Source organism: Anabrus simplex, chromosome 1, assembly GCF_040414725.1.
Source record: "Anabrus simplex isolate iqAnaSimp1 chromosome 1, ASM4041472v1, whole genome shotgun sequence".
NCBI classification, from domain to species: domain Eukaryota; kingdom Metazoa; phylum Arthropoda; class Insecta; order Orthoptera; family Tettigoniidae; genus Anabrus; species Anabrus simplex.
Genome location: NC_090265.1, coordinates 716,457,517 through 716,472,046, shown reverse-complemented (window position 1 = coordinate 716,472,046; position 14,530 = coordinate 716,457,517). Strand labels below are relative to the sequence as shown.

Genomic DNA, 14,530 nt, shown 5'->3' with positions numbered 1-14,530 from the left:
AGTTCTTCACAATTTTCTTTGTTAGTGATTGCTAGACTTACATCTTGTTTCTTGAAGGTCAAATTTTAAATCTGTTTGCGAAAGTTTTTTTTATAAAACTCGACTGTTGTGATTTCTGAAGCCATCCTCGATTGACTGAAATTGCATAGTTTGTATAATTATGTTTAGTTGTCCTGATAGTTCTGCTTGCCTGTTTGCAGACGTCAAGAAAGTGTTGTAGGATTTCTGGAGATTTGTGGCTGTTGTATTTTTGAAATGCGATTCGGCAATCTATAACAACTTGATCACAGTTGGAATCCCACCAGGGGTGTTTTGCTTTCTTTTTTAGTGGAACCTGTTCCTTGGCTTTTCTGATAATTTTGCTGCAGAAGTCTGTCCAATTGTTCACTAGTTCTTTATCCCATTCTTCTGCGATTTTTGTTTCTTGAATTTTGGATGTGTCAAATTCTGGGATGTACCGTCAAACAGGGCGATTTCGGACAGTATGGTAGATTTGCCATATTTTGTCGCTTAGCAACGAGCCGTCTGTGCTTTGCACTTCTGCGTGCGTTTTAGTTTGGCCTTGAAGTTATGTTTCCCGCGTTCTGTGCTTTTTATTACTTCATACTTTGGAAAATTTCCGTGTGCACTGGCATTGTTGAAAGTTCATGCGTTATCATTAAGTGGATACATAAACACGATTGCTGTGGAATTTTGGTGTGATTTAGTGAAAAATAGTGTTTTACGCACATTTTACTGAAAACTGAAAGCAGTCTGGGTGATTTCGGACAATGCCTAGAAATTATCAGATGCAGAAAGAAGCTGCTTCGAGGGGTAATTACGAACCAAAATTATTAGAAAAAGCCGTATGTGATATCAAAAGTGGCAAGTTGTCTTATAGGAATGCATTTGATTTCTATGGTATGCGTTGGTCCACCCTACAAAATAAAGTGCGGAATGTACATCCAAAAAATGGAAAGACAACCAATGCTAAATGAGGAAGAAGGAAATGCTCAAGGAAGCTCGTCACCCTCCGGCCATGCTCCAACCCAACAGAACCTGCTACTTCCCGCCGCCGCCGCAAATAAAATGTTCTTCCTGGGATGTCAATTTTTGGCCGTGACTTCCGCCGAGATGAAAGCAGTACAGAAACAAGTGATGGCGCTGGCATCAGCAGTGAAAATTAATGCGTTGAAGCACACAATGAATGTAATGACGTTCTGGTGTTGCAAGAAGAGGCTTTCCTTGTTGCAGATTATAAATAAAAGTTGAGGACAATGAGCATACTACCGGCAGTATTTTGGCCTGGCCTGGAATATTTGTTCAAGGGATGTGGATGTCAAATACTTGCGCCCATATAAAAACAACAGAAAAGTGTGTTCCCTAACATCCCTGCTGATGATACAACAGCTAAAGAACAAATTTTGAAAATACTTCCAGTCCAAGTTAAGAAGAGAGGAATGTTTATTTTCAAAGAAAACATATTTTAGATTTATAGGCCGTAGCAACTACATGTTCACTGCATCGATCTTTTTTTGCTCTGAGATTTGTATTGTTTGTAAGAAAAATTATTAAGATTTCTCAGTAGGATGTCTGTACAGTTTATACCTATTAACATTTCAATTTAGACCGGAAAACTTTACATTTACCTTGTCAGAAAAAAAAAAAAAAAAGATCAATCAGTAACACATTACATTTATCATTACTCTGATTTTAACCAGCTAGTCATACTTTGGACACCCTCAGAACACTTAAAATATCACAACACTAAAGCAAAAAGAACTAAGAATTGAAATAAAGGACTATTTATGTTCAAAATCACATAATACGTTTTGAAACTTCGGACAGCGGTTTAAAATGCACGTGCGTCCGAAATCTCCCCGAAGTACGGGGTGAATTCGGACACTAATTTTTGTTTTCTCAGGAAAACCTGCGTTTGTGTATATTTTTCGTTTGTGGGGTATTGCATTAATTGGATATATTCCTCATTATTTGGATAATAAACAATACAATTTAAGATTCCCTTCGTGAGTTAAGACAAAAAATAACCTCAAAACCATCCAAAATCATCCCGTTTAACGGTAAATTTTAAAAAAATTATCTTCGGCGAAAATTTCATTTTGATTCTTGTAAGGTAGTGATTCGAATCAATGTTTGCCCCTCACTAGACCTGAACGTCATGGATGGTTCTGTAATGGGCATGGGAGATGGCAACATGATCAATCTGGTATTCACCGAGATGTTGAATGGGAGAGCCAAGTTTTCTGTTTGTGTGCAAGTTTCCTGAAATGGGTAGACATAACTTTGAGGTTAAATTGATGACAAATGTCTACCAATCGTGCGCTGTTGGTGTTCGTGTTTTGGTGTGTGGAATTTTTGTCGATGGTTTTGCGATAGATTTTTCTTTGCCAAGTTGAACATTGAAATCTCCCATCAGGATTTTCACGTCATCTCGATGAATTTTATTCGTAATTTTTTCCAAGATTTTTCAAAATTTTCAGAATTTTTCTTATTGTCGATGTTAGTATGTGCACAAGCATTGACAAGTGTGCGCATGGTCACAATTCGATCATTAACGGGTGTGACTCCTTTGACAGAGTTGACGATTGATTTGTGGACAAGAAAAGCCATTCCGAAGATTGGTGTACCTTTCACGATTCTCTGTAATGTTTTGCTCCTGAAAATGCGGTAATTTCCATAGTCCATAGTTTCATTGTTAGTCATCCTAGTTTCTTGAAGAGCGAGAATGAGAATTTTTTGTCTGTCAATTTATTGTGTAAGATTGTGTAATTTTTCTGTCTGAATTAGGGTATTGATGTTCAGAGTTCCAATGAATGTTTTCTGTTTATATGGAAGGTGACCTTTCAAGATTTTTCTTATTGTCGATGTTTTTTTACCTACTTGCTTTACGTTGCACCGACACAGATAGGTCTTATGGCGATGATGGAATAGGAAAGGCCTAGAAGTGGGAAGGAAGTGTCCGTGGCCTTAATTAAGGTACAGCCCCAGCATTTGCCAGGTATGAAAATGGGAAACCATGGAAAACCATTTTCAGGGCTGCCGACAGTGGGGTTCGAACCCACTATCTCCTGAATACTGGCTGCACTTAAACTACTGCAGCTATCGAGCTCGGTGGTCATAATTCAATCATTAATGGGTGTGACTTCTTGGACAGAGTTAATGATGGATTTGTGGACAAGAAAAGCCATTCCGAAGATTGGTGTACCTTTCACGACTCCCTTTAATGTTTTGTTCTTGAAAATGCGGTAATTTCCATAGTCCATAGTTTCGTTGTCAGTCAACCTAGTTTCTTGAAGAGCGAGAATGAGAATTTTTTGTCTGTCAATTTCTTGTGTAAGATAGTGTAATTTTCCTGTCTGAATTAGGGTATTGATGTTTAGAGTTCCAATGAATGTTTTCTGTTTGTATGGACGGTGACGAGAGATCTCTGACACTCTCGGCTGTGCTTGGCTGGACTCCCCAGAATCCGAAAGCCCAGTTGCCATCTGTTGATGGGTGGATTGTGTACCACCTGGGGTAGAGTTGTGTTTGCTTGCACAGTTCATATTTGCTCGTACTTGATTGGTTTGGCCTGGTGACTGCCAGGACCACATAGGACCAGAGGTTGTTCAGGCCTTTGAAAGATGGTATTTCCAGCCGAGCACACTGAGCTAACAGATGCTGACCACTAGCCGCTGGAAACCAATACAGATGCTAATGGATTCAAGTTGCATCTAAGATAGTCCTTCCACCTTCTTCGCCATTGGGAATTATTTTCCTCTTCTGCCGTTGTAGCTGTTGACTATCTCTGCATTTCCCCCAAAACTGATCAGCTCACTGACCTGGTTTCCTGCTGGGATTGATTACCCAAACTTCCACTAGGTTGCTCTGCTTAACAGGGGGCACCTCTTGTAGGTTACATGTTGGAGTTTAATAGTAATAATAATACTACTCGAAGAAAAATGCTCGATAAAACCTCCACTACAATGCAAATCTTGGTTTTGATAAAGATCCACTACAATAAATTTGACAGAACAATGACCATATAAATGCAGATGAAAGCATTATAAAATCATTACGTCCATTATAATGGCATCGAGAAGTATAAATTCCATGACCTACGCAACGCTGGTGAGCTCCTGTCTTCTTCATGGTTTCCATGGCAGGGATGGCAAATAAAACAAGATGGCTGGCACTTAGGGCAAAGACAGTACACACATAAACCGAGTGTCTCGAGTTTCTCTCCAAGTAGTATTGTTATTATTATTACTCAGCCCTGTAATGTAGAGTTAGAGTGCCTGTCTCTTTTTCCAAGGGCCTGGTTTCATTCTCCAGCCAGTTCAAGGAATTTAATAATGGACTGAATAGAACGGTGATCACTTGATACAAGATTTTCTCAAGTTCTTAGTTATAGGAAGAAAGCACACAGCGAGAAGATGGCGCTACTGACCTAGTATACATAGATGAACACTGGTTGCCGTGGTAACAATGTTGTTGGGAAACTGATGACGCTGATTCCAGATAGACCAAAATCATAGCCAAGTTAATAAACTGACAGATCTACTGAAGATTCGTCTTCAGAAATGCTATGGCTAGAATTTAGCTCCAGTGTGGTCAACCTCTTTAAAGGAGCAATATTTCCTTTTCTTTCTGTCATTACCCCTCTCTTCATGATCTATCTTATCTATAGAGAATGATCATCCTGTTAAGACTTTTGGAACTTCACTTCCATCTTTACCTATCCTGTCATTCGTTACTTCTCTGTTTACCATGTATATATGCCTATGCTACTCGCACTAAGCCCATGATCCATTATATCCACTGTTTGGGAGGTGGTCTCACCCCGAGTTCCCTATAAGCTATTTAAAATACTCTGACATAAGCACGTGCAGTTCCTCAGGAAGCACATAGTTAGGTGTAGAACAAACTACGAACCAGCCAATGCTCCCAGCTTCCAATTAGCTAATTGTTAAACCTTCTGAGTATGTAAAAATCTAGCCTTCACTGGATGCAGGAGGAGCTTTCACTGGGCATTTAAAGGTTAGCATACCTGTGCACCAAACTGTTTTTTGATACCATATCTCTTAATTTCCAACCAATTTTGATTCTATTGGAAATAGCTTTTCGGTCCATCATATATAGTGTCTTTAGTCTCACTGTCGTTGAAGTGAGGTAATTTGCATATGGATTCAAGTTTGTCTAAAGATATGAATCAAATAGGGAAGTGACAATGGTACAATTTTTTGAGAAGTAAGACCTAAAATTTAGTTTCTGTACTCTTCCCATCAACATGAAGAAGGCTAAGATAATACTGTATACGTCTCATTTTCATTGACTGGAATTTACTCCCTTACCTCAGATCGAAATGGCAATAACATTCCTCGGGTCTTCACGTACCGCTAAGTGTAGTGATTTGTTTCCGTTACACTGGACGAGTTCCAGAGAAAAAGAAACGTTTGGAAGACTTTACTGGCCGCATGACATTTAGACCTAAACCTTGGAAAAAAACGTACAAAATGTTTATTTCTTACGTAATTATCCATGTCATCCCAGTAAATATTACACGCAGCACTACCACATCTAGCACGAATAATGTCGGAAATAACAGTCTCTTCTGTATCATTTCATCCACATCACGGTCTAATTCGGCAATATCAACACCACTGTCATCACAATCATCGCTAAAATTATAACTACTATCCTCATAATCACTAAAACACTTGTTTAACATGCCCTGTACAGCATCGCTAGAAAAACTATCCTTGTTTACTGACGCCATTGCGAGAAAAGTACATGAGCGAATAGTCTATGAATTTTACACACCGATAACTTGGCGAAAAATTGTTAAAATGGATCGACAGATACATGAAACGAAAGAATGAAGCTTTATCTAGATGGCTGTGAAGAGACCTAGGACATAGTTCGAAGGAAACTCACGAGATGGAACGATAATGCACTTGCGGCGCAATGCGCGTCAGACACGTCACGTTACTCCACAGCAGTAGGCGGCTACTGCATGACATGTGCTACACGTCGCTCCGATAATGCACTTGCGGCGTAATGCGTGTCAGACACGTCACGTTACTCCACAGCAGTAGGCAGCTACTGCACGACGTGTGCTATACGTTGCTCCATGATGCCCGGTTAAAACTAATGGTAGTACTACAGAGTGTGTGTCACGCGTATACCATATAATCCCGAATATCGCCCGCACTTTTTTTACAGAAACAATGCTCCTTAAATTTGCATGCGGGTCATATTTAAGCCTTTCGTATCGTGGTCTCACAATACATTGTCCCGAAGACGTGTCGACGGCGGTTTCAAGTCATGCGACTTGGCAACAGTTCAAATCTCGCCCCGTCGCTAACTTCCGCATTACCGGAACCACATGGTGTGGCAGTTGATTAATACTTTGTGCTCGGGGTAAAGAAGCACCAGCGTTCACAAGTGATGAATTCAAAAAAGCGTTTGCGGTCATTTACTGTGAGTGAGAAACTTAAAGTTGTAATGGAAGTTGAAACTATCAGAAATCGTGCCGCTGGCAGAAAATATATTGATGAATAGGTACAGTGGAACCTCATTTCTCCATTTCTGGAGGGACCATGAAAATAAAACATACAACACGGGAAAACAGAAAATCTGAGGATGAATGAAAACCATCAAAAATTTGGCTAAACACCACAAAAATGAAATATGTATACCAGTAATTATAATCTTACAAACACTCCTAAATCAAACCAAAATACTGCCCCAATGGGCCTTTGACCACCAAGCGACTGCTGCTCAGTCTGAAGGCCTGCAGATTACGAGGTGACGCACGGTCAGTGTGATGAATTCTCTCTGCCGTTATTCCTGGCTCTCTAGACGGGATCGCCATCTCACCATTAGACAGCTCCTCAATTAAAGGTAATCACGTAGGCTGAGTGGACCCGGAACCAGCCCTTATATCCAGGTAAAAATGCCTGACCTGGCTGGGAATCGAACCCAAGCCCTTCGGATGAGAGGCAGGCAAGTTAGACCGCGAAACCGGCAACAAACATTAATTACCGGTACGCGAGTTTAAAATCTCGATACTTTACATTCAATTTTACAGGGGGAAACTTGTCAGTTTTCAGTGAAAACTTCTTTCAGCACAGCAACTTTGATTAGCCAAACTCTTCAAAAAATCTAATAACGCCAAGCCAAAAGGCGATCGACCACAAGTAGTTTTTAATTCTCTCAGCTACTAAAATAAAGCACATTAGATACAAAAGCGCCCAACATGATGGCAAAATCCCTTCTTTTCTTAATCTTCCATTGTAATTTGGTCTCTGGTACACTGTTCATAGTCAGTTTCTGCTGAAAATCTTGTACCGCGTAAATTAGGCTTATATCGACTTTCAAAGGTCATTTTGAACTCGAGAACATGGTTTTGAATGTAAGTATCGATTCTCAAAAGTTCTTGAATGCACTGTATTCAATTCTGCCCATCACTAATCCAATCAAATTGGAAAGAGAAAAAAATATCAAAACTTCAGAAATTACGGTTATTCATGACCCTGAGCTCAGTTGGAAAGCGCGCTCGCTGCACGTAAGTACCAGTTGAGAATGATACAGACCATCTAAATGTAACGTGCGCAAATTAAACACTGCGGTTTTTGACATTTTAATACAAAAACGCAAAATTGCCAGTCTTATATTAGGACCAAAACAGTAATAGGCAATCCCAAGACCTCCCATGTCTTTTCGTATGTAAGGTGCAACATCTGCTCTGGTCTCGATAATATAATCGTGTAAGATAATATTAAAATACTACATTTGTGTTAAGAAGGAACAGTTTCGATTCCTGCCTGAAAGCCCAGTTACTATACAGTGCCCTGAGGAAAGTGCCGAAAACCTGCTCGGCAATACAATCGAAAAAAGTAAAAATATAAACATCTGCGTAATGTGGACATCCTATAAGTGCAAACACTTGACTGCGCTGTGTCGTCTTACAATTTTTGTGGCCACTCTCTGCTATATGATTTCCGAGTTTCTCTAAACAATACCACCCGAATGCGATGCTAAGATGGTCCCTTATGCAAGAACACCGCTGACCGCTTTTCCAGTACAGTACCGGTACTTGCTCTAATTATTGCAATGATGGGATGTTAACGCCAAGATCCATAAGTATGCCATAGCCGTCCTTTCGTGAGATACAGTTTATTAAAAAACGCTTTATCGAGGATTTAGCGTTGATGGGGACTGAAATTTCTTGACGGCTGATCCAGGAAATCGTTTCTTCGAGGAACGGATAATGCAGGATTTTTACGTGATTTAATTACGATGCTCACAAGACCAAGTAATCTGAAAGCATAATCCGGGAAAACATAGTCCAGGAACGGATAATCGAGGTTCCACTGTATTCGTGATTGGAGGAAGAAGGAGGAAATGTTATTAAAAAGTAACGTTGATTGTAGAGCTTTATAAGGGACAAGTGCACAGTTTCCCGATACTAAAGAAGAGCTTTATAAACACGTGACTGAAAGACATGAACTAGGTTATGGTGTATCGACTGAAATTTGTCACCTAAAATCATTAGAAATCACAAGGGAACTTAAAAAAGGACAGTTTTACTGCAAGCTGTGGGTGGATAAGGAACTTTTATATCGAAAGAAGGGATTGTGTATGTGAAGACTTCTCCCTGTTGCCTACAAAGAAAAGTTGGCGGCCTTTCATTGCCATCTTTTTTTCTTGTGAAAGCAAAATTCCTATTTGCTCTCTCAAATTGGGAATACTGATCACACACCCGTTTATTTCGAAATGCCGCTAGACAATACGGTTCACATTAAGAACTCTATAAAAGTGTTACTATCTGGACAGGTGGTAATGAAAAGCAACGCTGCAACGTAATGTTATGCACGTTAGCTGACGGAAACAAACTTCCTCTGTACGTAATTCTGAAAAGAAAAACACTTTCGCAAGGAAATTTGCGGTCTGGTATTTTCCTTCGAACCCAAGAATCTGGCTGGATGTACAGTGAGCTAACTGAGGACTAGGTGAAGTTTGTTTGACAACGTCGCCCAGGAAGAAGAGCCTGCTTATGCTCGACAGTTATCGCGGGCATACCACAGACGCCATAAAGGAACCGGTAAGTAAAGGAAAAACTGATTTGACAATAATTCCTGGAGGGCTGACCTCTATGTTACAGCCATGTGATGTTTGTGTGAACTGGCCTTCAAAAGCTGCATTGAAACAGCTCTACAGCGAGTGGATGGCGTCTGCTGGCGATAACGCACTGACACCAACTGGACGAGCGAAACGACCCAAAGTGGAACTCCTATTTATGCAAATGTATAAAGACTGCATGGGATCACATCTCCAACGACTTGGTGAGGAAAAGTTTCAAGAAATGTGGAATTTCAAATTCTATGGATGGTAGTGAGGATGACTATGTATGGGAAAATGACAGTGATCACAGCTCCGATGGTGGCAATTCTGATAATATTGAATCGTGACTGATTTGTACACTGAACTAGTTTTATTTCTCACTGTGGTGTTTTTATTACTTGTAAAGTGTTTTAAATTAGCAATTTTGTACACAATTGCAGAAAATAATTCCAAGTAGGCTAAACATGTGATTTATTTTCTTTCCAAATGTTGACGTTAGAAGTCCAGGTGTGCGGGTCTTATTCGGTGGCAGGTGTTATTTGGGATTATACGGTGAGTAATATTACCGCCATTAGCTGCTAAGTAGGGTTGCCATATCCTGTAACAGCCATTTTTCCTTTCTTTCACTTGTCTGCATAAAAATTAATAGAAACAGGTTTTGTTGAGGAAGCAGAGATCACAATTTTTTGTGTTTGGATTTGGCCACAAGGTCTTCGATGAGGCTTCTACCACCAACAATTAATCACAAGGTATCATGTGACAAGGAAAAGTGTAATTAAAATATTAACAGGTAATGTATATAATTTTTCAAGAAACTGGCTACATTTATGAAGTTAAAATAGAATCTTTCAGTACTTACTAGCATACGACTAAATACACTTCGTCAAAACATCCTTTTATAAGTGAAGACAACTGTGAATATATATTATAGAATTTTGTCTTCCTCCTTATTTTAGTACAACACAAGTTGTAATGTGGACCACTGACACAGCAGGAAAGAGAAGTAATAATTACAGCAAAGTCCACAATCCATCATTAGACGGAATGACTATGAGATGTTACTGTACTCTACTGAAGTTCAAATAAACCTTAGTGCAGTAATCTGAATTATTGGAAGATAGAAAGATCTGATGAATTTCTAGCAATCCAGCTGGAACAGTAATTAGGATCTTAAAATAACGACAGTCCGGTTTTCCTGAATGTATGGCAACCCTATGTTTACGAGGACCGTGCAAATCAGGTTCAACTGAAGTTGATACTTATAATTTGAAACTTTACCAGTATTTAAAAGATGTATATTATACCAAAAAACATTATAGATATTTTCCTGGTAATAAACAAATATTCATTTAGAGTGATTTTATCATCACTGAATATAAAAGTGTGGCTCGTGCAATAATACTGTAAATATAATAAGTAAACACTGTACTAGGGAGTTAGGTGAGGAAAAGATAGGATAATTCTTCACGCACTCATTACATTTGCACAGGCTGACTGAAGGAGTGTACGCAGGGCCAGCTCCAGCCTTCCAGCTCCAGGCGGTGGTGGGCCGAGGACGCCTCCCCCTCGTTCACTACTCACCAATGCACACTTCTACAGCAGCTAATTCAGACCAGCTCAAAACAGCATGCTCGCGACTCTTGTTCCACCAACGTACTGCAGTCTACAACAGATCTGAAATGCGCAACTCAACATGCTATCCCATAGAACATGATAACTCCATTGTTAAGATGGCCACGTTTGAATTCTGGTAAATGCACGCAAAATTTTAAAAAGGGAAGATTCGGAACAAGTACATGTAAAATATCTCCCACTGAAATACCTAGAATAACACAAAATGCAACAACAATAACTAACGGCAGAAAAGCGCGATTATATAATGACTATAAAATTTCCAATTGACTGAAGAGCGTGCAGGTCTGAACAGCTGCCATAGAGGAACATTACATGTGTCTATGTACATCACACTGTCACTTTGTGGCTCCCACCCCAGCACTATTTAAATGTGCATCATCAAGCATGACAGACAAGAAAGTACAGTTTATTATACCTACTTTTAAGAATAATTATATTTGTTTTATATCTCACTAACATTTTTACTGTTTTCGGAAACATCGAGGTGCCGGAATGCTGTATGTGCCAGAAAAATTTACTGAAACGAGGCTTGCATATCTGAGCACCTTCAAATAACAAAAGACTGAGCCAAAATCAAACCTGCCAACTTGGGCTAGGAAAGCCAGCACTCTACTGTCCAAGCTACTTGGCATGGTTATCAAACAACAAAAATCCTTACATAATCTTAGACGTCGGAAGAAGCAAAATACAGTATAACCTTCCACAATCCAGACTTTTCCACCCTTCACCCTATTAAACTATCTCGATTTAAATTGAGACTCATTGCGGTGAGGCCTTTAAAACCATGCACGACCTCCTTTGTCGTCATTCACTTGTATTATTGTTATGAGACATTCTGTATGTTACAGTTGTGTGTTTCTAATGCAACTGAATATTTTCAAGTGTGTGTTAAGTATCAACTATCGTCGGAATGAACCTTAACTCTGAGAAATACAAGAATAGAATGTTATCATGTGAAAAGTGTGATATCCTCAAGAAACTGGATCAAGAGGAGAAAGAGAATGATATAGCGAACCAATACAACAATCCACAATATTATAAAAAAATAGGTGAAAATTCAGACTTTTGTAAAAATTGCTGCATGTAAAAAACGAGAGAGACAAGGAAGGGAAATAACCCTAAAGCTGACAAAGCATACAATACATTGTTTCTTCAGAAATGTACCCATTAAAGGAGATACTGGTAAAGATAAAGCTTAGTTCTTACAAATCTGCCTTTTCCAGTAATCTGGCACAACTACAGTCTCGAGACGCCTGGATTACCAAGACGGAAAATTTTTTACTTCACCGAGCATATATTAGCTATCCACAACACACAGCAAACATTAAACATCAGTTGAAAGTTACATCCAAAAAAGAATGCCCCCACAAGGAACACATGTTATATCCTCTTTAAACTCAATTGTCAGACATAACAGTTTTGAAGCCCTGAAAGTAAGAGGAAACTTGTGACAAGCAATGGACAACAATAAAATACGTAGTAACAATTTCTTCCTGTTTGTAGGCAATTGATTATCTACACTGTACACATCATAAATAAAATACAAATACAAAATAAGCTTGGAAATCTAAATGTAGAGAAAGTAAAAGAATTTAACTATCTGGACAACAAAATTACAACATCCAAAGGCACATCACTGGAAATTCGGAGGATATTTCTGAAGTCCTATGCTTGGAGTGTAGCACTGTGAAAGTGTGGAACGTAGACTATTCCCATAGAAGAGGAGAGGTAGCTGCAGGTCACTGAACTCTGGTGCAACAGGCAAATGTTCAAAAATAAGCTGGAGGGATATGATTACGAATGATTAATGTTATGAAGAACATTGGACTTAAGAGAGAAATCATGCTCTGTATGATGACACCTATTAAGACGAGATAACTTTTTGCTGTCTTTGAAGGACAGAAGAGAGGAAAAGAGGAGGAGGTCATCCAAGAATTTCATTCTTTGACATTCACGAAGGAAACCAAGTACAAGTCTAGTGAAGGAGTGAAACTACTAGATCAGGAAAGAGAGAAATGGAAAATTTGAAACAACCATTCAAACGAGAGAGATACATACACTTTTGACTGTAATCTGAGACCCAGACCAAAGAATCATGGCACTTGCATAAAAACTGACTTACTGAACAGCAGATTGGACCTGTGTGTCCAGTTCTTCTTGTCTGTCATGCTTGACAATGAACTCTAGAATGAATGTCAGTTTTTCAATACTCATCTATTAACGTATGTCCTGAAGCTGTCAGGAAACCTTGATTCTTGACCATGGAGAATTCTGAATGCTCTGTACTCTTTGCTCCTCTTCATAGGAATGATTGTTTAAATTAGTTTACATAATACCACCAATTAAGGAACAGGACAGCTTCATCCTTTCAAGGATCAAAGTTGAAGAGCGCTAGCTGGGATCGAGAGCCACGGCTGAGCCATACTTACCCTCATGCACAAGCCCTAAATGAAGCCGTCTACTCACCAAAGACAGCAGCTCTTCAAAATGTTCTTAACTACTCACATTGAATGAGGATGCCCTGCATGCGACCCTTCATCAGCTCGCGGGCCCTCTGGAGCTCTTCCTCGTACTGTGTTTTCTCGGCAAGAAGTCGGCGCACGTGCGAGTTGGTCGACTGAATCATTGTGTAGAATGTATTGGCATTGCGCTTGTTGCAGTCTCCTCGTTCCAGCCAAGTGATAACCACCTGGACTGCTTTCGTAAACGATTCGTCCGCTGCAACAGGGCGAAGTTCTATATTAAAAGAAACCTCTGTTTACAAGTCGATAAAAATCCAGGACAATTAAAATAATGTATTGGTTTCACAACCCATTAACTACTTTTACAGTTTTCAGACACTGATGTGCCAAAAAAATGGAACAGAAGCATCAATATTACAACATATTTTAAAAATGGGATTAAAAAACAGGAACACCTTAAATTTTTTCCTTTGCAACTACACAGGCAGTAGGCCCAATATAGTACCTTATTAACACACCAGTACTTACAATGCAAATATAAGTGAATGTAAGTAAAAAAATAAAGACAAAGAAAATAAAGACAAGGAAGACGCAGAAGAAGAAAATACGTGAATACTCCCTGCATCTTCTTCCTGGAATTTAGTGAAGAAAAACTAGGGTGCATGCATTATTTGAAATAAGGTTGGTACTGCTTCACCTCAATGACCCTGTTATACTATAGGTCAGGTAGGCAACCCACTGATTAGAAGAGTCATGCAGTTTGTTCACCTACCCCTGATATTTGTAATCTGTTAGCATGACGAATAGAATACCTGGTGAGATCACTCACTGAGTTCAAACGCGCCCCGCAGAGCGGTGCTACTGGAGCCAATCACTAACGCTACACAGTCAGCTGTTTTAGTGGAGGCTACACTAACATGCAAATAACAAATACAACATCCAATTGTTTAGACTTAAGAATAATACTGTCAGAGAGTTGTAAATAATATTTATTCTCAGTCCCCACGAATAAATATCTTTGGACTTTATTAAGAGAACACATGAGATAAAATGGAACATTGCAAAAAGTGAAAGCAACATTGTGCTTTACATACTTAAAAAAAAAAAAAAAGACTCTTTAAACAAAGCACATAAAACATAAAACATTCTGTGTTCTTAATGTGCCCCTGGTGCCCCTGTAGGAAAATAATCCCAGCTTTGACTGAGGAAAGAGACATTTAGCTCACATTAAATTACGAGTTTCATTCTTTAGTCGCCTTTTAAGAGACACTGTTGGCTTTTGGATATTGGTAACAGAACTAGACTGGCCGTGGATCTGGCTACAA

General features: G+C 39.2%; 1 protein-coding gene across 2 annotated transcripts in view; it reads right to left on the bottom strand.

Annotated features, from left to right (window-relative positions):
* LOC136857400 (ecto-NOX disulfide-thiol exchanger 2) overlaps nt 1-14,530 on the bottom strand; it is a 152,677-nt gene that overhangs the window by 73,896 nt on the left and 64,251 nt on the right. The window contains exon 7 of one of the 2 annotated variants that reach the window (XM_067136038.2): nt 13,249-13,479. In XM_067136038.2, coding sequence (XP_066992139.1) covers nt 13,249-13,479 — 231 coding nt within the window. The remainder of the gene's footprint in view (nt 1-13,248; nt 13,480-14,530) is intronic. The other variant, XM_067136039.2, reaches the window with a different exon arrangement.